This window comes from Cavia porcellus, unplaced genomic scaffold, assembly GCF_034190915.1.
Source record: "Cavia porcellus strain 051 isolate PalLab524CR breed Dunkin Hartley unplaced genomic scaffold, mCavPor4.1 scaffold_12, whole genome shotgun sequence".
NCBI classification, from domain to species: Eukaryota; Metazoa; Chordata; class Mammalia; order Rodentia; family Caviidae; genus Cavia; species Cavia porcellus.
In genome coordinates, this window is record NW_026947495.1 from 2,164,971 (window position 1) to 2,187,444 (window position 22,474).

At 40.5% G+C, this 22,474-nt stretch overlaps 1 protein-coding gene across 1 annotated transcript in view; it reads left to right on the forward strand.

Moving 5' to 3' along the window:
• Positions 1 to 1,869: 1,869 nt before the first annotated feature.
• The window catches only part of LOC134478378 (leucine-rich repeat-containing protein 37B-like), a 33,080-nt gene continuing 12,475 nt past the window's right edge, over positions 1,870 to 22,474 (forward strand). Inside the window, 5 exon segments of the mRNA XM_063259656.1 lie at positions 1,870 to 2,804; positions 12,732 to 12,812; positions 17,581 to 17,604; positions 17,606 to 17,650; positions 18,242 to 18,316. Of these exon segments, the coding sequence (XP_063115726.1) occupies positions 1,870 to 2,804; positions 12,732 to 12,812; positions 17,581 to 17,604; positions 17,606 to 17,650; positions 18,242 to 18,316 (1,160 nt within the window).

The window sequence follows — 22,474 nt, forward strand, 5'->3', positions numbered from 1 at the left end:
CAGTGGGACGTTGAGCCGTTGGAGCCTAATTTTTTTTTTCCCTACAAGTCCAGTCCTTCACCTAAACCACTCCATACTCTTACAGTTCCAGCAGATCCAGAGGAATTGGATTACCCAGGATCCTCTGCACCGATGAAGAATTTGCTTACACCTGAAGAGTCGACTGGAGAGTCACTGCCAGATCCAGATAAGTTTGCTGTTCCGCATCAGGGTCTGCATGACAAGTTGGTTGGGCCACAGAGTATCCCAGAGGTGCATCCAATGCTAGATGGGCATGAGAATGAAGGCCTAGCTCTGCCTCCTCAACTCCAAAGAAAGATGGAGACTTCTCCTTTAGAGCAGGCTGCAGACCACCAGTCAAAAGTTCCACCTTTAGCGATTAAGAGTTCACCAACATCACACTTTGTTTCACCCCTGAAACTGAAGGGTATAGCTCGGCGTTGGCAACTTGCTAAGGAGGTTTTTGGAGCTCCTTATCTATCAGAGTATCCTGAGCATCAGAAACAAACCTTGAAGGACGATACTGTGGATCAAAGTATGGATAGAGCTGATCATGACAGCCTACACTCGGGATATCTGGAGAACCCAGATGAGCCTACACAGCCCTGTGAGCACAAGGAACCATCACAATACCAGGTGGAGGCCTGGACTAAAAATCTAGAGGCTCCCCAAGTCCAGTCCTCTCTACCTCTGGGAAAAGGCCCATGTGAGCATTCACAGCCTGCTGAAGAGGTCTTACCTTCTTTAACCCAGTGGGAGGCCCTACGTCAACATAAGCTTTTTACTGAGGATGGTTTACATCAGCTGTCAGAGAATCAAGAGTTCAATGTTCCATCCACAAGTAGCAGGGAAACTCATCTCCTGCATTTGCCCAGTTTCATCTTTACACCTGTGGATGTGGAGGTAGTGGCAACTGTGGAAACCGATAAGGAGGCTCATCCTTCTCTCAGGCTGCTGCAGTCCCCAGGGCAATCTCCAGAGAATCCTGAGGAGGTGGAAACAACTCTATTCCAACAGAAGATTCTCCCTCTACCTCTAGGTCCTCCTATGGCAAAGGAGCCTTCTCCTAGTGAGCAGAAGCATTCAGTTCCATTTTCTGAGGTGATTGAACAAGTTGAGTACCTAGAGAGCCAGCCTGAGGTCACAGCTCAGCCCATAAAGTCTGTTAATGAAGGCAGACCTCCAGTCCAGGAAGATGCTCAAACTTCAGAGTCCTCTCTAAGGAGTGTGGCTAAAGCTTCGCTGTACCACAAAGTGACATTTCAGTCTCCAGATCACCATTATGACAGGCCTACATTTGGAGTTAAGCCTGCATATGCAGAACTTATTATAACTACAAAGCCTATCAAGGAGGTTGAATCTTCTGTGAGGTTCCATCAAGAGGTCCCAGCTCAGCCTCTAGGTCCTGCCGTGGTGCTTGAACCTTCTGCCAGGCAGCATAAGCAGCCAGCTCAGCCTTCTAAATATCTTGGAGAGTTTGAACAATTCCAAAGCCAGCTGGAAACCCCAGACCCACATCACGAGGTGAGATTTCAGCCTCTAGATGAGGATGCAGGTCTCCATTATAAGCTGCTCACCCTTAGAGTTGAGCCTCTGGATATGGAAGTTACTACAGTTGCAGAGCCTGTGAAGGTTGAATCTTCCCAGCAAATGGCCCCAGATTTGTCCTCCATGTTGTCTGCACTCTTTGAACCTTGGCAAGTTCAGCAAAGTGTTACAGCTCAACAGCCGAACTCTTTAATAATTGATTAGCATTCTCTGGTGAATCAAGTGATCCCAGTTCACTCTGAAGAGCTTCCTGAACATTCTCTAAGACAAAAGGAGAGCTTAGCTCTGTCCTCAAAGCCTGCTGTGAGTGCCCCACTTCAAATGATCCAGGAAGAGCTCTCAGCTGAGCCTCTAGGGCCTTGGAGCGAGAGTAGTAGTGCTCTTCCATTGGCAACTAATATGACATATTCACTTCTAGATACAGGAACAAAGCTCCCAAGTCAGCATTCAGTGTTGTCTAAAGCCACAGTGACACACGTGGATCTGGAGCTTACTACAACCGCAAAGCCCACCCTTGAGAGTGAGCCTTCTGTCACCTATCAGGAAGATCGGCTTAAAGTTCCTACTGAACTTTCTCTTGCCCAAATTGGCCCCTCTTTCCAGCATGCAGAGTTCTCTGAAAAATCTAAGTCTTCTCCGGCTCAGCAAGTAGTCAAAGCACAGACTCCGGATGCTCCAAAAGAGTTCATTTCTGCTGCATCACAGCACGAAGTCCTGCGTCTGCCACTAGACTTCTCCAAGAAGGCCAAGCCTCTGCTTCCCAAGAAATCATCTCCAGTGTGGCAGCCAAACCCCACTCAGGCTCAAGAATCTCCTCAGGAAGATATACCTGAGCTCTTAGTGCCACATGAAAGGACACTTCCAAGGGCAAGGCAGGACCCTGTTCAGCATCCAACATCACCCAGTGTCATACTACAAGCACTGACCACAGAGTTCACTGTAAGTCCTAAACCCACTACAGAGAGTAAATACTCTACGACTGTGCAGAGCACTACAACTGTTCCTCAGAAGCACCCTGAGGTGACACCTGCACAACCAGACCTAGTGGTGTCCAAATTGGTACCCACATTGGTATCCAAATCTGACTCCTGTCATGGCTCACTCTTTGCCTCTGGATCATTCCATGGCTTCTCTGGCTACTTCAGAGGATACAGTTTACCCAGTTATAGCAGAGACACCATATCAATCTCGAGAGCCATCTCTGGAGCCTATAGTTCAACATATACTGTCACTTGGGATGACAAATCCAATCCCAGGTCTGGACCAAGCTCAGCATCCAATATCGCTTGTTCACCCTTTGGATATAAGCTTTACCATAAGTTCAGAACTTTCTACAGAGGCTGAGCGTTCTGTGGCCCTGCAGAAGACTGAAGCTCCTTCACCAGAGCACCCCGAGGTGCCCCTTGCATATTCAGACCACGTGCAGACTTGGAGGAGCCCAAGCCTAATTCCTGTCATGCTTCAATCTTGGGATGAGGAAAATACCATAAATCTGTATTCTGGAAATTACTCCCCAGAAAAGGCTTTAACTGTGCAAAAAAACCAGAACACTACCAGAGCAACCAAGACATATGAGCTCTGCACCTGCAGAAACCATTCCCTGTCATGTGTTGGTCTCAGTCCAACGCAGAAGCTGCACTGAGTTCCTGTACTAGAGCCGGAAATCAACAACACCTTCACAGTCTTGTAAGAATGAATTTGCTTCATCTGTACTTTACATCCAGCCTGATATGGCAGCCTTTTCTCCAAGGCCTCTGTGGGCAGCCCTCATCTCCCCAGTTCCCACTGACTGACTTTCTGCTTTTACATTTTTCTTTCCAAAGTTTCCTTGTTCCACTCTCCTTTGTACTTGTGCTTCTTTCCCTTTGTCCTTACCCATTTTTACTTAGTCCACACACCATTGTTTAACCCGGGCTCTCCCACCTTTGCTCTAACCCTTTTATAACTCATTTTCTGTCTTTTTTTTTTCTTTTCTTTTTTTTTTCTGTCTGGCAACAGGGATTGAACTCGCAACCTTGCACTTGCCAGACAGGCGTTTATACCTCAGAGCTAAGTCCCCAGCCCCATACCTCATTTTCTTAGAGACGATATAACAAATTGAGTATGTGTAGACTCTGGTCCTGGGTGTGTAGCTCAGTGGTGGAGTGTTTGTCTAGTACGTGCAGTGAGGTCCAGGTTCAATCTCTTGCACCTCCCCCAAGAACAGATTCTGGAACCAGACTACATGGGTTTTAACCTAGATATCTCTTTCATTAGCTTTGTATAGTTATTAGCTTTGTGACTCAGCTTCCTTATCTGAAAAATGGAAATTACAGTATTTACCATTTCACAAGACTGTGAGATTTAGCACCATGGCTATAGATGAATTTTGGCTGTTACTAGCATTATTTAGTACCTGAATTATGTGCAGAAATCATCTTTGTCTGTTGGTTTCTATATGTAGCATCCCGTTATGTGCAGATCAGGAAGTACACTGGAAGACACATAAGAATAACATTTTCTCTAGAACATGAAAAATGATAGGAAGGGGAAAAACATTAAAAGGGAGGTGGTGTATATAATAAGGGGTAGAAGAGGATGCAGACCTTAGGAGCTGTGATTCTCCGGAATCTGGAACCACAAGTATGATGCTCAGGGGCACAAGTTCTGTTTGAGGCCGTGGTGAGCGCAGAGCAATGAGAATGCATCTGGTCACGTGGAAATGTTCACTAGGCGCATGAGCAGACTGATTGCTTTCCCACCATCCTCAGGAAAAATGTATGCAGACTGAACAGGAAAGTTGTTGCTGAGGGATAAAGAATGAGTTTCCGCAAAATTGGAACTAAACCCTGGTTCGAGGCAGGCTGGCCTCAAGCTCGTTGGTATCTTCATGCCTCAGCTTCCTGAGTGCTGTGATCACAGGCGTGCTCCCCTACTCCTGACCTAATAACTTGTTGTCAATGCATGATAGACCTCCTTTAAAAAAGAGTCAGAGATGTGTATGGAATAATGTGAGATCCATACCCTTATATGCTTGACCACCTGTCTCCCTCACCCTGTCACACAGGAGATAAGCCCTGGTGCCAGTTTTGTGTGGGTTCCTCCTCCTCCTTTGCAATTTTTGCCCTGACCAGGTGATAGTTTACTCCTTGCCTGGTGGTTCCTGTTTTTTCCTGTACATCAAGTCCAAGCGGTTTTTCCACATCAGCACGTTAGTTCCTCTACGCTGCTCTTGCCCTTATCCTTCCACTGCCTGCAGAGCTTCCACAAAGGGTACCGAGCCAAAGCTTTGGCGCCAGCTGGCAGAGGCTTTCTTTATTCTTATTTGTTAACAATGATGCATTTTGGCCCCTTTTTCTTTGGAATTATTTTTCATTTTCTTGTTGGTTTATAGGAGTCACCTTAGATACAGAGATTTGGGGAAAATACATTAAAAGTGACTGACAGGCATTATTTATCCAGGAGATTGGATTGATAGGAAGCTCAGCTTTGGAGGAGAAGGCTCATCTTTTGTGCAAGTGGACTTTCATACTTGTATTTTTATCGTATAAACTAGGAAGCTGTTTGCTCTGGAAATCTAAAAAACTGTTATCTTATCTGTTTCCATATCCTCCAGGTTGCCAGGATTCTTTTACTTATTCTGAAGATTCTTTTCCTAGTTACTCAAAGATACAAACTATTTCTCCACAAAAATTTCCAAGGAAATGCTATTCATGATCTTCCAGAAAAGACATGGGAGTCATATCATTGGGCCGAGAAACTGTAAGTATATTCCCTCCAAATATGTAAGATCACTTTAAGATACTTCTTGGTCCTGAATTTTCAGGCGAATACCTCTGAAAAATGGTACTTGCCCTCTTATCTCATATTTACTTCACTTTATTGAAATTCTGTGAATGTACTGAAAATTGAATTTGTGGGAATTGGAAGTGTAGCTCAGTAGTGAAACACTTGCTTAGATGTGTGAGGCCTTAGGTTCAAACCCCAGCTCTGCAACTTGTTTTTTAGTTTTATTTTTTTAAGTTTCATAGACACTGTTGGAAATTGTATTGTCTCACTAGTGTGAGAAGCTGAAAGAAAGTATAGCTAGATAGGTAGCTATAATAGTTGAGAAAGTTATCCTACTGATTTCTCTGATCTCACTGAAGAGAAATCTGTGCTACTCTTGTTTGGACAATTGAATGCAGATGTCTTGTACTCTGAGTAACATGTAATGTATTTTAAGTAACTGATTTGAAGAGAGCAATGTGAGACATATATACAACTCTTGGCCTCTCAATGATTGTTTTGAAATTTTATTTCTTCTCTTTAAAATAATACAGATTTGAAAAAATGAATTAATTTAATTGGTACACTTTATATGCATAATAGCACCAGGGGATTTGTACCTGCACGTAATATATCTTCATTCCTTTTCCCCACCCCCTCCTCTCCCTTCAACCTCTCTTCTGTTTTCCTCTCCTATTCACAAAAGCTTTAGTTCCATTTTTACTTTTCTCTGGTGATGTTGGTACTGAGGAGCAATCTCACGACCTTGTGCTTGCCAGGCAGGTGCTTGTACCACTGAGCTGCACCCTGGCCCTCCATTTTTGCTTCTATTCCTCTTTCTTTTCACTTCCTTCTTTCCCCCTCCCTCTATTTGTTGTTCCCCTTCCCATTTGAACATTTTCTTCCCACTTCACTATCATGAGTGTACATTTTGATCCTTATTTCCCCTTGCAGTTTCTCACACCTGAGAAACAGTGCAGGGTTTAAACATGTGTGTCCAATATATTTCACTTAAGGCTACAGTCACAAAATGCAACCCTGTACCTAGCAATGTCTCGAGGTTCTCCTTCTTTATGGCAGAATGGTACTCTGGAGTTATACCCACATCTTCTTTATCTGTTCATCCACCGATGAGCATTTGGGCTGTTTCCAAGATTTAGTCGTTACATATTATGATGCTATAAACAGGAGTGTGTATGTATTACTGTTGCATGGTGCTTTTATTATTCTTTTGGGAAGATATGAAGAAGAATAGCTGCGTCAAATGGAGCCTCGAGGTTTAGTTTTCTGAAATCTCCATACTGATTTCCACACGGTTATATCAGTCTACATTCCATCAACAGTGGGGAAGGGTTTCTATTTCCCCATAGCTCCACCAGCATTTGTTATTGGTTGATTTCTTGATAATAGTTTTTGTGGGATGAGATGGAGTTTCTCTATTGTATTGTATTGTATTGTATTGTATTGTATTGTATTGTATTGTATTGTATTTGTTTCTTTAGTGCTACTGGAATTGAACTCACAACCTTGGGATTGCCAGGCAGGTACTTACAATACTGAGTGAAATCCCTGGCCCTCAGTGTTGTTTTAATTTGCGTCTGTCAAATGACTGGTAATGTTGAACATTTTTTATATTTTCATCTGCTATTTCTGCTTCTTCATCTAAGATCTGTCTTCACCTCAGATACCCATTTTTCACTGGGCCTTTAAATTTGGGGCAGGGGGCCGAGGATAGCTCAGCAGCGTAAGCGCCTACCTGGCAAGCGCGCAGTCATGAGTTCCATCCCCGGTACCAAACAAAAAAAAAAAAAATTGAGGGTCTGATTTTTTTTTGAGTGCTTTATATAGTCTAGATATTACTCTTTTGTTTGAGGAACAGCTGGCAAAATTGTTTTTCCTACTCTTTGGGGCGCTCTCTCTGTGGTTTCTTTTGTTGTATAAAAGCTTTGTTTGTTTTTAAGGCAGGGACTTGCTAGGTGGTGCAGGCTGGCCTTGGATTCAGTTATGTAGTCCATGGTGGCCTTGAACTCATGAGGATCCTTCTGTCTCAGCTTTCTGAATAATAAGATTACAGGACTGCACCTCCAAACCTGGCCTGTGAAAGTTTTTTAATAAGGGGTAATCCCAGTTGTTAATTCTTTGTGATACTTCTTTGGTTTTGTACATAAAGTCTGCCTACACCTGTATCTCCAAGAGTTCAACCTATTTACCTTCCAATAGATTTAGTGATCCCATTTTAATATTTAGATCTTTGCTTTATATTGATTTTAGTTTAGTGTGTGGTGAATGATATGGGTCTGGTTTTAATCTCTGGCATGCAGAAAGCCAGTTTTTCTTTTTGGTCTTTTTCCTTTTTATCGGTACCAGAGATTGAACTCACGACTGCCTGCTAGCAAGGCAGGCGCTTATGCCGCTGAGCTAAATCCCCAGCCCTGAAAGCCAGTTTTTCCAACTTCATTTATTAAATAGGCTATCTTTTTGCCCTGAGGGTTTTTGGTCCTTTGTCAAAGAGAGGATAACAGAATGTGTCTGGAGTTGTTTCTGCATCTTCTAATCTGTTCCACGGATCCTCATGTGTGTTTTTCTCTACTAGTACCTTGCTGTTTTTATCATGGTAGTTTTGTAGTGTACCTTTTTTTGGTTTTTCTTTTTAGGCAAGGCCTCACTATGTAGTCCACGTTGACCTGAAACTTGCTATATGCTGTGCATATAGCAAGGACCCAGATTGGTACCCAACTCAAATGAACCTTTTGCCTTAGCCTCCTAAATACTGGCATTATGAGGATGCACTAGCATGCCTGGCTATAATATAATTTCACATCAGGGTCTGTGTGTCCCTCTGTATTGCCTTTGTGCCCAGAATTGCTTTTGCTATTTTAGGTCTCTTCTGCTTCCAAATTAATTTTAGGATTGTTTTCTCTAGTTGTTTGACGTATGTTACTGTGTTTTGTTTTTGTTTCTGTTTTGTTTTTTTGAGACAGAGTCTTACTAAGTAGTTCAGGCTGGCCTTGAACTCACTATGTAACCCAGTCTGGCCTCAAAATTGTGGCAGTTCTCCTCTCTCAGCCTCCCTAGTGCTGGGATTACAGGTAAGTGCCACCACGTTTGCCTGCTACTGGTGTTTTGGGATTGCATTACGTCTCTATAACAATTTTGGAAGTATGGTCATTTTAACTATAATGGTGGTTCCTTCCCACAAACAAGGGATATCTTTTCATTTTCAGATTTTCCTTTTTATCTTTTTCAGAGTACTCTAGTTTTCCATGTAAAGATCTTTTGCTTCTTTTGTGAGATTGATTCTGAAGTATTTCAGTTTTTTGATACTGTTATGAAAGGTGTGAAAGCTTTCCCTAATTCCTCTTTCAGTGAGTTTGTTGTTTGTGTACAGGAATGATACTGATTTTTGAGTGTGGACTCTGTATCCTATGTTACTGAATTTCGTCACTAAATCTAGGAGTCTTTTGGAGTTGTTGGGATCTTCCATTCTGTGTATCATATCAACCACTAATGCTTTAAAGTCTTCCTTCTTCTCTTCCCCCACATTGCCATATTCCAGTGTATGGACACCAAATCTTAGAGAGGTTGATTTGCTGCTGCTTGCCAGTCCATCTCCCCGGAAGCCTCGACTGTCATCTTTCTTTACATCAGTTGTAATATCCTGCAATTCTACATTTGATACCTCAAGGTGATTTTGTTTCCCAAACATAGAGGGTTGTCCTTTTTTTAAAAGTTCCTACACAATATTCCACAGTATGTACACATCAGTGCTTAATAATTTCCCTCTTTATATGGATGTTTAGGGTATGTCCAGTTTTCTTTGTTCCAAGTTTTATTTTTTTATTAGTACATGACTAATTCCTCATGGGGAGCTGGCATATGCACATAATGTATTTTCTTTCTTTTTCCATTTGCGTCTCTTCTTCCTTCCCTCCTACCTCCCTCCATCCTGTCTGGATCCTCTTCCCTTTTGCAAAAGATCTACCTTACTTTTCTGTTGTTAGGAGATTAAATACCAGCACCCAAAGTTAAGGAGGGAAGAGGCTTCATTACAAACAGTTTCAGACGTTTCATTCCATAATTGGCTGACTCCAAAGCAGCTGACACGTGGCAGAGGGGCAACCATTCACAGTGGGAGAAGACAGAAAGAGCAGCCAGAGGGAGGGAGAGAGGACAAGCCTCTTTCTGTCCCTTATACTGTATGCAGACTTCCTGCTTTAGGGCAGTTTTAGCACTCACACCTTTAATCCCAGCACCCTTAATCCCAGCACCGTACTATGAATTAATCACAGACTCTAGACTAGATTCAGGTACCTCAAAAATAAGTAATTAAATAACCCCTATGACTGCATTAGGCTTTAGGGGGAACATGTAGACACAAACCATAGCAAGATCTATCTCCCTCTTTCTTGTGATCTATCTTTTATTTTTCTCTCTATTTATATTTTGGGTTTCTCATAGAAATCGTGCAGTATTCAAGCTTTGGTGTCTGATTGACGTATTGTTTTTAAATGTTCTGGTCTCAGGTACACCCGCTTTCTTACAAATGACTCAAGCTTATCCTTCTTTATTGGTGTAGAGTAGTACTCCATTGTGCATAAAAATCACATATTAGTGATTTATTTATTAGTGCATGTTCATAGCACATAATGTGTGCATTCCTTTTGGGGACTTGGTATATGTACATAATTTATCTCCATTCCATTTTTTCATCCTCTCCCCCCCCTTCTTTACCAATTCTTGATCTTTTCTTGTTTGTATATGCTTGTAGTACATAATATTTATGTTCCTTGTGGGAACCTGGTACATGCACATAATACATCTTAGATCCTTTTTCCGCTTGCTTTCCTTTCCCTCTCTACCCTAACCCTAACCCTAACCCTAACCCTAACCCCCCCATCTCTTGATTCCTTCCCCTCCAAGAACAATCTGTTTCCCTATTTACTATTATTTGTCTTTTATTTTTTATTTATATTTTGCATTTCGCACATAAGAGAAACCATGTGATGCTTAAGCTTGGGTTTCTGATCTATTTTACTCAGCACTATGGTCTCAAGTTGAATCCATTTTCATACACGTAACTCCAGTTCAACCTTCTTCATGGCAGCGAAGTGCTCCCTAGTGATTAAACACCATATTCTCTTTATCCTTTCATCTATAGACAGACATACAGGCTGCTTCCAATATTCAGCTATTATGAATGTGCTGCTATAAACATCGGTTTGCATGGGTCATTGTAATTTGCTCTCTAACTCTTGAGAAGGGGAAAAGCTGGGTCAAATGGAATGTCTACTTTTATTCTTTTGATGGAATCTGCATATCAGAGTCTCCATATCAGTGATTGGACTAGTTGACATTCTCACCAACAATATAGGAATGTTTCTTTTTCCCTGCAGCCTTACCAGTATTTGCTCTTGTCCAATTTCTTGATTATAGCCATGGAATCTCCGTGTTGTTTTGATTTGCATTTCTCTAATGGCCAGAGATTGTGAACAATGTTTTCATGAATTTATTGACTGTTTTGACTTCTCTTCTGAGACGTGTCTGTTCCTATTAGTTGCCCATTTTTTTGGTTGGGTCTTTTATTGAGGGAGGTCTCTCCAGCTTTCTTGTTACCTGTATCATTCCATGAACATCCTTGCTCAGGCCTCTTTGTGAACATGGAAAAGTATTTCTGTAGAACAGATACCTAGAAAAGGGATTGTTGGTGTGAAGACTGTGTTATACATGAAACTTTAGTTGCTCTGAGAAACGCTGTGCCAACACGCTCCAGGCAGCAGGATCTGACAGTGCTCACTTTCTCACCCTTTGTCACTGCGGCATATTCTTTGTTTCTGAGGATGTTGATTCAGAAACACCTTTTCATCTTCCAACCAAAATTACATCACTGGACTACGTAAGAATTCATTTGAAGGCCTGTCGTCCCTCCGATATTTGTAAGTTAAACATTTTTGGTTGTCTCTATATATTTTTTTTATTTTAAAGAGGGTAAAATAGAATAAAACCAGTCAAAACAAACCAGTGTAAAAGACACAGAACTTCAAAACATTACAAAATCAACAATAGTTACTATAATGCCTTTGTTGTCGTCACAACAGCTGTGGATAACTTCAGACATATAGTAAAAATTAAACAGGACAGAACAGAATAGAAACAATCAAAACAAAACCGTGAAGGCAAGAAAGGACTTCAAAACAAGCCTATAGTAAATCCACAATGGCTACCCTAATATGTCCTGCTGTCTTTGAAATAGCTGCCAGTTAGTCATATTATTTGAGTTTGAAGTTATCTATAAAATGAGGAGAGAGTTCAAAGCAGACATTGTTCAAAATCCCTTCCAGTGATAAAATTGTGCGATTATGTGAGTCTGTGTAGGTTTCAGTCTGTGTCTATCACCAATGAGAAAAATCCCACTTACAGAGGAAACGTGGTAATAAGACTGTGCATTTACTCATGCTAACATGGGCCTTGTTTTATTAGTGTTTGGGTGCCATTGGCTTGTACTTATATTTACCCCCTGATCCATGGATCAAATTGATTCATACTCTGCATTTTATTCAGCTCATAAGGTAATAGTAGTTTTGATATTTTTAAGTGCTATAAAAGTAAAAGGAAAAAGAATCTATAGTTGTATGTTTTATTTATGAAGATCATAAAGGTGATCCTCTTAGAGGAAATATAAACAGGGCTGGGGTCCAGAATATCAAACTTGAATATAATGATTTAGACAAAAATATGTTTTCAGTTTGATAAATTCTAAAGTCTAGCATTTATTCAGACTTATTAGATATCTAATAGCTACTCAAGGCAACATTTTCCTTTTACTTTTTCTAGAGATGTATCCTGCAATAAAATACAATTTATTGAAAGACGCACATTTGAACCAAGCTCATGTAAGTTACAAATACAACCTCCTAATATATGCAATTTTATAAACCTTGTTGTTACTCAGTTTGAAATTGTTTTAATCTCTACCAAAGATTAGTATAAGGATTATCTCACAAGTCAGACAGACTCATTACAGAGCAGTGACCTTCAATTGGTGTGAATTTGCACCCAGGTGATATTTGGAAACTGTGGCTATTACTATTGACCTCTAATTCTGATAACCATCATATAGTGTCCAATAAGACACCACAAAAAAAGAATTGTCCAGCTCAAAAGGTCACTAGTGCTGCAGCTGTGAAATTCTGTTCTAGAGTAATGGAGATCACTTAAGACAAGTACTTATTAAGCATTCACTCTTTCATATTTAGTGCATTTCAAGTGTAAATATGAAAGTTTAAATTAGAAGCCAGCATCTGCCTGTGAGATTTTTTTAGTAGGTGGAAAAAATACTGATATTTTGTTTCACCATGTACTGTATAAATTGAAATCATCACCAAGTGATTAATCTCCAGAATTAATATCTTTCTTCTTTGGCTTATGCATTTTTATAGAAATCTTCATTGCAATTTACTAATAGAACTGGATTTTGGAACATTTCAAACATGGCATGGAATGCAGTTTTTACACCACGTGTAAGTAAAATGAATGACAAACACATGTAAAAATAATCAAAACAAAACTGTAAAAACCAAATAGATGTGTTATTGGTTAGCTGGGTCTGAGTCCTGCACGAACCCTGAGAAGTATGTCTTAAGATTCACTGACTCCTGTCAGGTGAGATGGAGTGTGTTCAGGGAGGTAGGGCCAAAGAGACTGTTCCTTATTTTCAAATGAGGAACTAGGGAACAAAGAGGCTAAGAGATAACTTTTCTTGGTGACAGGTTCTTACTATGTAGTCCAGGCTGGCCATGTACTCACTGAGAGCCCATGCTGGCCTCAAACTCATTTGTCCTGCTTCAACCTCTTGAGCGCTGGGATTATAAGCATGTGCGACCATGTGCGGGTTGACTTGTGCAACTTCCGGGCAGCCTGCTCTGTATTTCCGGGTACTGATATTTGGCATGAGCAGTACGAGGTGTTGCAGGTACTGCCCAAGTAACACTCAAATTAGCACTGCAGAGAGCTCAGAGGTGCGGTTCTGACAAGTGAATGGTTCTTGAAATTCCACTTTTGAGTTTAACTCTGATTCCTTCTCACATGCAGAGTTCTGTTACATTTTATGCAATACAGAGCTTCAAAGAACTATGTTTAATGCTCTGTTCTCCAAAGAACAAAAGGTGCTGAGTCCCAGAACCTCCTCAGTGGAAAAGCAGAAAGAATTCCTCAGAACCTGATGCCAATCAGTTCCCTCCCCAACCACCCAGTATGTTATGTTTCAGAAAGTATGGGCCTCTGAAGTTATGAGTGACCTGTAGGCAACAGGAACCTTGGAGATGTTCAAAAGATGCTGTTTATGTTAAGTTATAGTGCAAAAAAATGTATAGTGCAAAAAAATGTAATGTATATGTATGTATGGTGCAAAAAAATGTTCTAGGCCAGTGGCAGCAAACCTAAGCAGTGAGGGTTTTATTCACTTTCAGCTGAAAACTTCTGTGATGTTTTCTGTCCTGAAGGGGATTTTAGACTCAAGTTGAAAATTCCCCTCTGCTGGGAAAGACCTGTTTTGTGGGTCGGAACTCCAGGTTCATACACTTTATTTTGAGTTCCCTGGAGAGAGGTTTAGGCTGCACCTGGAGCTGGTTAACTCCACCTGAATTCTCAACTGTAGTGACCTCCCCTTGTCAATCTGCTGATTCTCAACTTGGGAGAACAAGGACGGTTTGCTTTTGAAGCAAAGTTGGGGTGTAAGGTGGGTTAGAAAAGACATAATGGAGAAGACAGCAACTTGTTCCATCTGCTTTGAAGGTTTTCCTAACAGAAAGGCAGTTGCTTTGTGGAGATGAGAAAGTGAGAGCCAACTAGTATTGGACATTAATATTCATATCATTTGATCCGGAGGGAGCTGTGCCTCTCAAAGTATTTTACAGTTACTTTGATAGATTTGCACAATTAGTACTTGTGGCACGTACCTGTAGTTCCAGCTATTTAGAAGGCGAGGCAGGAGCATCATTTGCTCTCAGGAGTTGGGAGCCAACCTGGGACATACTGAAGGGTTAGAAGTGCTGGGTCATATATAACTCGGTTTACCTTTTTGAGGCACCCATGAACTGCTTGCAAGTGGCTGTGACATTTTACATTTTCACCTGCAATAATGTGGCTTCTAATTTCTCCACCTTGGCCAGCACTTGTTATTACCTGTCTTTTAATTATGGCCATCTTAGTGAGTGTAAACACTCATTGTGGCTTTCACTTACATTGCAGACTGATGAGACATTATACATCTTTGCATGAGAATACTGGCCATGTACCTTTTTTGAATACTTTCCAATCCTCTCCCCATTTAATCCTTATGTATGTTTTTACTGAGTTGTAAAGGTTCTTTATACATTCTGGATATTCTGTGTACTAGGCCTTTATCAGATGTGTGATTTATAAACATTTTCTCCTGTTCTACTGGTGGCTGACTTTTTATCATTTTACTTTTTATCATTTTATCTTTGACACATAAATATTTTGTAGTTTGCCTTTGTTTTGTGTAAAATTGCGGGTCGATCCTTGGGCCTCTGCATTGAGCTACATCCCCAGTTCTTTCTCTATTAGGATCTCCTTAAGTTACTAAGCTGCTTAGGCTGGGATCTAATGTTCAATTTTCCTATTTCCCAGAGTTACAGCCAGGAACCACTACACCCAGCTATTTGTAAATTTTTTTGGAGATAAGCATGTATCACCAAGCCCAATTGAAGCACAAAATTTTAATTTTCATAAAATCTTGTTTATTTTCTCTGTAGTTAAAACTCTCTGTATCATAAATAAGAAATTGTGGCCTAATACAGTTACCAACATTTGCTCTTATATTTTTTTCTAAGAGTTTTATAGTTTAAGCCCTTACATTAGGTTTTTGCTATATTTTGTATCAGTTTTTATATATGGTTTAGGGATTTGGTTACGTTGTTTTTCTCTCTTTTCTTTTTTTTTTTTTTTTTATCAGTACCGGGATTGAACTCACAACCGCCTGCTTGCAAGACAGGCGCTTATGCCGCTGAGATAAATCCCCAGCCCCTGTTTTTCTCTTTTGTTTTGGATTTTTTATTTCACTTTTTTCTGTTTTACTCTTTATTATTTTCTTCTGTCTTGGGCTTAAGTTACTATTCTTTTTCCTACTATATTCAGGAGAATTTTACATTATTGACAAGAATTTTTAATATTTGCATCTGGGTGTATATCTTTCCCTCTGCACAATGCTCTAACCAGCTCCTAAGTGTTGGTGGTATATGATTTCATTTGCATTGATGTTGAAGTATTTCCTGATTTCCCTTGTGACTTCTTTTTGACTCCTTAGTTGCCTATATGTGTGTCATTTCTATATTTATGAATTTGCCAGACTTCTTCCTGTTGTAGCTATGATCTCAGCCTGTGTTTTTCTGGATCAGTTGATTGCTTACGGAGGTGGAGAGGGGCTCAGCTCTTTTTGTCTCCCAGCCCTCAGGGCTGCCTCAGGCTCATAAGAAGGGGCTGACTTCTTCTTTCTCCTCCCAGTGGCCCATATGGCTACCACTGGCTCACAAGAAGGAGCTGGCAACTCAGGATAAGTTAGATAACCTCTCTGTGCCTCAGTTTCCTCACTTGTAAAGTGGGGGTAATTTTAATATCTACCACTTAGGATTACTATTAGGCTTCAGTATAAAATATTGAACATAACTACTGTTACTAATAATTACTATTCTTAAAGTATTCTGTAGAAGTATAATAACTTATGTTTCCTGAGTAGATTTAACCTCAACATAGATTTTCCTTTCCTCATATTTCTTTTGTTGTTGTCTGCTTACTGACTGTAAAGAATTGAAAACAAATTATATTCCAGCATTTTGAAGTAAAAATTTGCGTCACGATGAATATAGCCAGGCACAGTGGTAATTGCCTGTAACCCTAGCACCTGCCAGGTTAAGGCAGAAGTATTACATGTCTGAGCCCAGCCTGGGAAAATTATTAGAGAGAATTTTTCTGAAAATAAGTGTAAGAATGGCTAGGGATACAGCTTAGTGCAAAGGCTCTGGGTTCAATACCTGTGTTTGCAGTCTCCACCACACAGGAGCCTGAGGTTGCAACAGTGCTTGATCCTAGGATTTGATGCTAGTCTAGGCAAGATTATATCTCTTAAAAGGGATGTGTGCATGGGAGCATGCATGTGTGAATGTATTTGTTTCATTGATATGAAAAGAGAATTTTATATATTCAGCGAACATTTATTAAAAACCTAGTAAATTTTAGGCACTATACCAGACATTAACATGACACAGGAAAACAGATGGGAGTAATAGAGCAAATATGGCTTTAATTACCTCCCCCTTGTTACAGTTTTTATCCAAGTGTCCCCCAAAAGCCTCCCTCAGTCCTAGGTGGAGCTTTGGGAGGTGATTGGATGATGGGGATGTTATAGCTGAGGTGGGGCTCAGAAGTGGGTCACAGGAGTGTGGTGTGGATGGGTTATCTTCCTCCTGCCTCTTCCCTTCACTCTGTGCTTCATGATTGCTGGGCTGTGAGTGTCTCTCCTCCACTCAAGCCCTTCCACCAGGCTTTCCTGCCTTGGAGCTGGTGATGCCCTGGAACATGAGCTAAAATAAAGGCTTTTTCCTTCCATGTGCGGCTGTCAGATATGGTCTCCTTCATGAAGAAAAGTTACTAAGACCCACCTCTTAGATGTTTAAAACTTTTTTCTTTGACTCTAAACCAAGGAATTGCACCCCTCCCCACATAACTGCCTTTTTTGTCATTGTTGTTGAGACAGGATTTCACTATGTAGTTTCAGCTGATCTTGAATTCACTGTGTAGCCCAGGCTGGCCTCATGTGTCAGCCTCCTGGGTGCTGGGATTACAGGTATGTACCACCATGCCTAGCACATGTTTTTTTTTTCTTAGTGAATTAGACCATGATTTTATTTAAATTTCTAAAGATGAAAGGCAAGCCACTTGAGTTATGAAGGATTTTAACTATAGAATTTCCTGTAGGGTGAAGGTTTCTTATCAGAGCAGTCAATTTTAGGGTTTTTGTTCTTTCACATATTTTTCCTTTTTTATCCATGCTATTCAATATTTTTGCCTCCCTCTTTCTCATTTCCACCTTATCTTTTAGAGACCTATTTGACCCCCAAAAAAAGAATGCTTTCTGAATTCTAAGGGTTATTACATGTGTAGTCACAGAAATGCTTTTTTAACGTGTAAGTGCTATACCAAAAAAAAAAAAAACCACCTTTTCATGTAACCTCAGGCATAGTGAAATTTTAATTCCATTGTGCCTTTCAGAATTCTCAATCATAATCCTGTCAGCCATTGAGGATTCATCTCTTTTTCAATTACCAGCATTAAAATATTTGTAAGTATTCTATTCCAATAATTGTGTAAATGTAATATGACTTCTGTTCTTCTTGCTTCCTTTCATCACTGAAAGGATGAAGTTAAGTATCGTATGTTGATTCTGAAAGTCATAATTTTAAGTTTAATTTGAATTTTAATGCAGCTATTGAAAAAAGTTATTGGAAAGAAAATAATTAAGATATATAATGGGTAAGGGAGCTAGCAGGGGTGGAGAGCACTGTTGAGGAACACAATAGAAATGGAACATATAAACGGAGGCAGACCCATCATTTACCTCAGAAAGCATAGTGGCATTGTTACTAAAAATAAAAAACACACATAGAGGTGACTACAACATAAAATTGAAAAGTAAGATGATGATTTCAAAATGGTATAGGCTCTACTATGGAATGTTAGTCATTAATTTGATAGTGCAAATATTAAAGTTGAACTTTTTCATGAAAAACTCTGGGATTATATTTTCTGATAAAATCATGTGCTGGCTTGTTAGTGGGGAAAATTGAATTAACCACACTTTCTTGAAATACCTGTGTAAGTACAGAGTATTTGTGTCAGGATTCCTCATGACTGACTCAGCTTTCTTTTTCAGAGACTTGGGACAAACACACGTCCCACTTATAGCGCTTGAGAATATAATCACAATGGCTCTAGGACTGAAAAAACTGTGAGTTAGTTTTGTTTTCCTTAAATTTGTTTTCCTTAAATCTAAGGTATTTTGGTTTATTAGGATAGCTGTGTATTCCATTAATGATTCCATTGCGTACAGGAGGAGGGCAAGTGCACAATACATCTCAATTTCTTCTCAACCTCTTTCTTTTCCGTCCTTGCCCCTTTCACCCTTTCATCTCTTGATCCCCCTTATTTTTTTGTTATGCATTTGTACATAATGCTTGCACCTTTGTACGGACTTGGTGCGTATATAGAACACATCCCAATTTCTTTGCATCATCCCTTACCCCCCCCCATTTCTTGACCGCTTTCCCCTCTGAGAACAATCTGTCTCCCTACTTCCTATTATCTATCACTTATTTTTCTCTTTCTTTTAACTCAGTTTCACATTCAAGGAAAGCAATGTGATATTTTTTTTTAATTTAAAGAAAAGGAAACAAAAGAATACATGGAGATTTTAAAAAAGGGTAGAAATGATACAAACTTACAGAAAAACAAACGGTAAGAAATTGCTGGTTGATAAGTTACACATTGTCATCTTAGAAGTAGCTGTTCATGTTATGGAATTAAAGCATTTAGAATGACATTCATAAAGTGACACTACAAACCCTTCTGCTCTCTGATCGAACAAGAGCTCAGTAACATGGTTATCAGTCCTACACATTTGTTTTACTTCTCAAAGAGGGTAAGATTAAACATATCAAAACAGAACATAGCAGTTAAAAAAACAATTTAAAGAAATACAGATTTCATAGGAAGCCCACTGGAGATCTTGATTGTCTATCTAACTGTCTCTAGTTTTTTACAAATAGTTGTCCCCTTCTTCATCCACCTTATATACTTAGTGTATATTATAGAACTAATCAAATCATTGAAGACTTTTTAGGTCCTCAAGTACCAAATTAGGGAAGACAATAGTAACTACCAACTCATCTCTCCTTCTCTTTGTGATAGCTGTCCCCATCTCTACATATGCTGAAATTGAACTCAAGAAACCAGTCCAATGTCATTCTAATCAGCAAATATTAGTATTGCTAGAATTTCTATCATAATGCTACTAAATTAGCCTCGAGTTTCCTAGTGTCTCTTCCTCAGAGTATCTGTTCATTACATCTTACATTATATAATCTGTTCCCATAAATAATTAAAAAGAAAAAAAGAACCCATGTGTGAATTTCTACATATATATCTATCCTCTCTGTGTTATAGGGAATACCAAGTCATAGCAAGCCAGCAAAACAATTTCCTAGAAAAACATGCAATGGATAAAACATTTAAGACCACAATATAGATGATCTTCCATAGTTACTATGTTTCCTCTTGTTATTTTCAATAGATTTGACCACCACACTGGCTTATTATAGTTAAATATAGTATCACCTATTTTTATAAAAACTTAACTTTGGCAGCATTGTAGGGTTTGGAAGCTGTTACTAATTAATACCAGTATGGATATTCTTTACAACTTGTCATCCTCAGAGTAGTTGCCTCTACTTTTAGGGTTGATACTGACAAGCATACCAATTTCAAATAAAATCAGCCATGGCCAACCCATAGTCTTACGATTCAGATTCAATTAAGATCAGTCATAGTAAGACAATGTAAGTACTATAGGATTTCAGTTTAAGTTAATAGGAAAGTAAGGATAGTTACCATGGTATAGCCTGCTATTTTTGGGTCAAGATGTCTGTGTCCTCAAATCTGACATGAGCGGACAGACCAGAACAAATTAAATTCAATCTAAATATGGCACTAGGGCTACTGTGTCTTTTAAATCATTATACACCATTAGCAATGACCTCTGCTTTTTTTTTTAAATATAGTTTCAGAGCTGTCTATACTAAAGACTAGCTTACTGTCCCTGCCTCATGTCTGCTACTCCACTTCTCTGCTATAATTTGTCCACCTTATTCCCTCATTCCATTGTCTGCCCCGTTCACTGAGGCCTCTCTGCCACTGTTGCTGGAATCCTGGTATCTCTTCCTCTCTTTCTCTGTAATGTCCTTCAGCGCTCTCTGTAGGGTTGGATTGGTGGCCATGAACTCCCACAGTTCCTCCTTGTCTTGAAAGTATCTTATTTCTTCATTAATTTTTAGAGAGAGTTTTGATGGATATATGAACTTTGGTTGCATATTTTTTTCTTTCAGGACTTGGAATATTTCTCCCCACTCCCTTCTTGACTTAAGAGTTTGTGTTGATAAGTCTGCTGTTATTTTGATAGATTTCCCGTTATAGGTAACCTGCATCTTTTCTCTGGCTGCTTTTAATATTCTGTTTTTTTGGTGGATTTCTGGGATCTCGATTATTATATGTCTAGGCGTAGATCTGTTTTGGTTGTAGGTAGCTGGTGTTCTGTATGCTTCTTTTATCTGGATATCATTTCTTTTTGCTATACATGGGAAATTTTGCTTTAATATCTCTGTGAATATTTTTTGTATTTCATTTTTGGATGTTCCTGCTTCCTCACTCACATTCTTTATTCTTAGGTTATGTATCTTTTTGTCATCTTCCAGTTTTAGAATTGCTTCTTTCTGGTTCCTTGTTATTTTTAAGAGGCTTTTTCTTTCACGTTCGTATGTCCTAAATCTCTCTTCAAGTTTCAGAAGGCTATCTTTAGTTTCTGTCAAGGCATTTTGCCAATGTTCAATGGAGTTTTTAGTTTCCTGATATTCTCTTTGGATCTGTTTCATGTATTCTAGGTTACGCTTAAATTCTTCTTCAGATGCTTCTCTTTCTTTTCTGATTTCCTCAGTTCTTCCATCTGTGTTCTCTTGGGCGGGGCTTGTCATTTCTTTAATTAATCTCTTTATATCTTGCCTCACTTGGATCAGGAGTACAGCTTTAAATTCCTCTATGAGATCATGTAGGTACTTTTTAATTTCAGCTGATGCTGTGTCGAGTAGTGGATGGTTACTGTGCTTGTTCTCTTCGGTGTTTACTTCTCCTGGGCTTATTTTCTCCTGTTGGGCAGCTGGAGATTTTTTTTTATTTTTATCTCTTGTCATGTTTCTGGTTTCTTTTAGACTGTCCTGGAGTTCTCTGGCCCTCTCCGAATTGCTTAGGCCCTTTCAGAAATGTGCTGGCTTGAGTTTTTGCTGTCCTCCCCAATTTACTGTTATCTGGGGTAGACTGGGATGCAGGGGCAGTACAGGCTAGTCTCTAGCCTCTGTGCCAGTTAGTTCCTAAATTAGGCTGTACTTTCTGGTTGTCACTGAGTTGTGACTATTTTGTATCCGCTCATTGGGCCCCAAGCAGAGGCTTGGGTTAGCCCCAGTATCTCCTGCCAGTTCTCTTTGTACCAGAAGCAGCTGACTAATGTCACTATGGCACAGGGTCCTGACCAAATCTCAGCTGTTCTCTTCCAGACCTCTCTGTGTCAGGAGCACCAGCACAGCAGAACTGCCCAAACTCTGTATGAGGCTGAAGCCAACACGTACTCAGGCTCTGCCCAATTCCAAGATGCCTTCCACTAGCCCTCCCTACAGGGGGCTCAGTGACGCCACTGAGCTGTAGGTTCTGCCCAACTGTAAAATGGCTGCCACCAGACTCTGTGTTATTGATGTCCCCGTGGTGGCGGGCACTGTCCCGTTCCAAGATGTTCTCTGGCCAACCCCGGCAGTCGCAGGGTCTCTAGTACTCACCAGGGTCCACGCCGCCCACCTTTCCCACGTTCCCAGCACAGCACTGATCGGTCAGAGATCCGCGCAGCGTGCACTCCCGGTACAGCACAGAATGGTCAGAAATCCGCGCAGCGCCTGGTACAGTGCAGAGTGGTCAGAAATCCGCGCTGCGTGCATTCCCGGTACAGGGTGGAACGGTCAGGAATCTGCGCTGCGTGCACTCCTGGCTCAGTGCGGAACCGTCGGAAACCTGCGCGGCGTGCACTCGCGGCCCGGCGCGGAGCAGTCAGAAATCCGCGCTGCGTGCACTCCCGGTACGGTGTGGAAGGGTCAGAAATCCGCGCTGCGTGCACTCCCGGTACGGTGTGGAAGGGTCAGAAACCCACGCGGCGTGCCCTCCCAGCACAGTGCGGAGCAGCGTTTGGCTTTGGAGCTCGAGAGTCTTTCACAATCTCCTCTGGTGTAGCTGGGCAGTCAAAAGCCAACACAGCTTTTCCTGTTGCGTCCATGGGTTAAACTGTTGATTTAAAGGC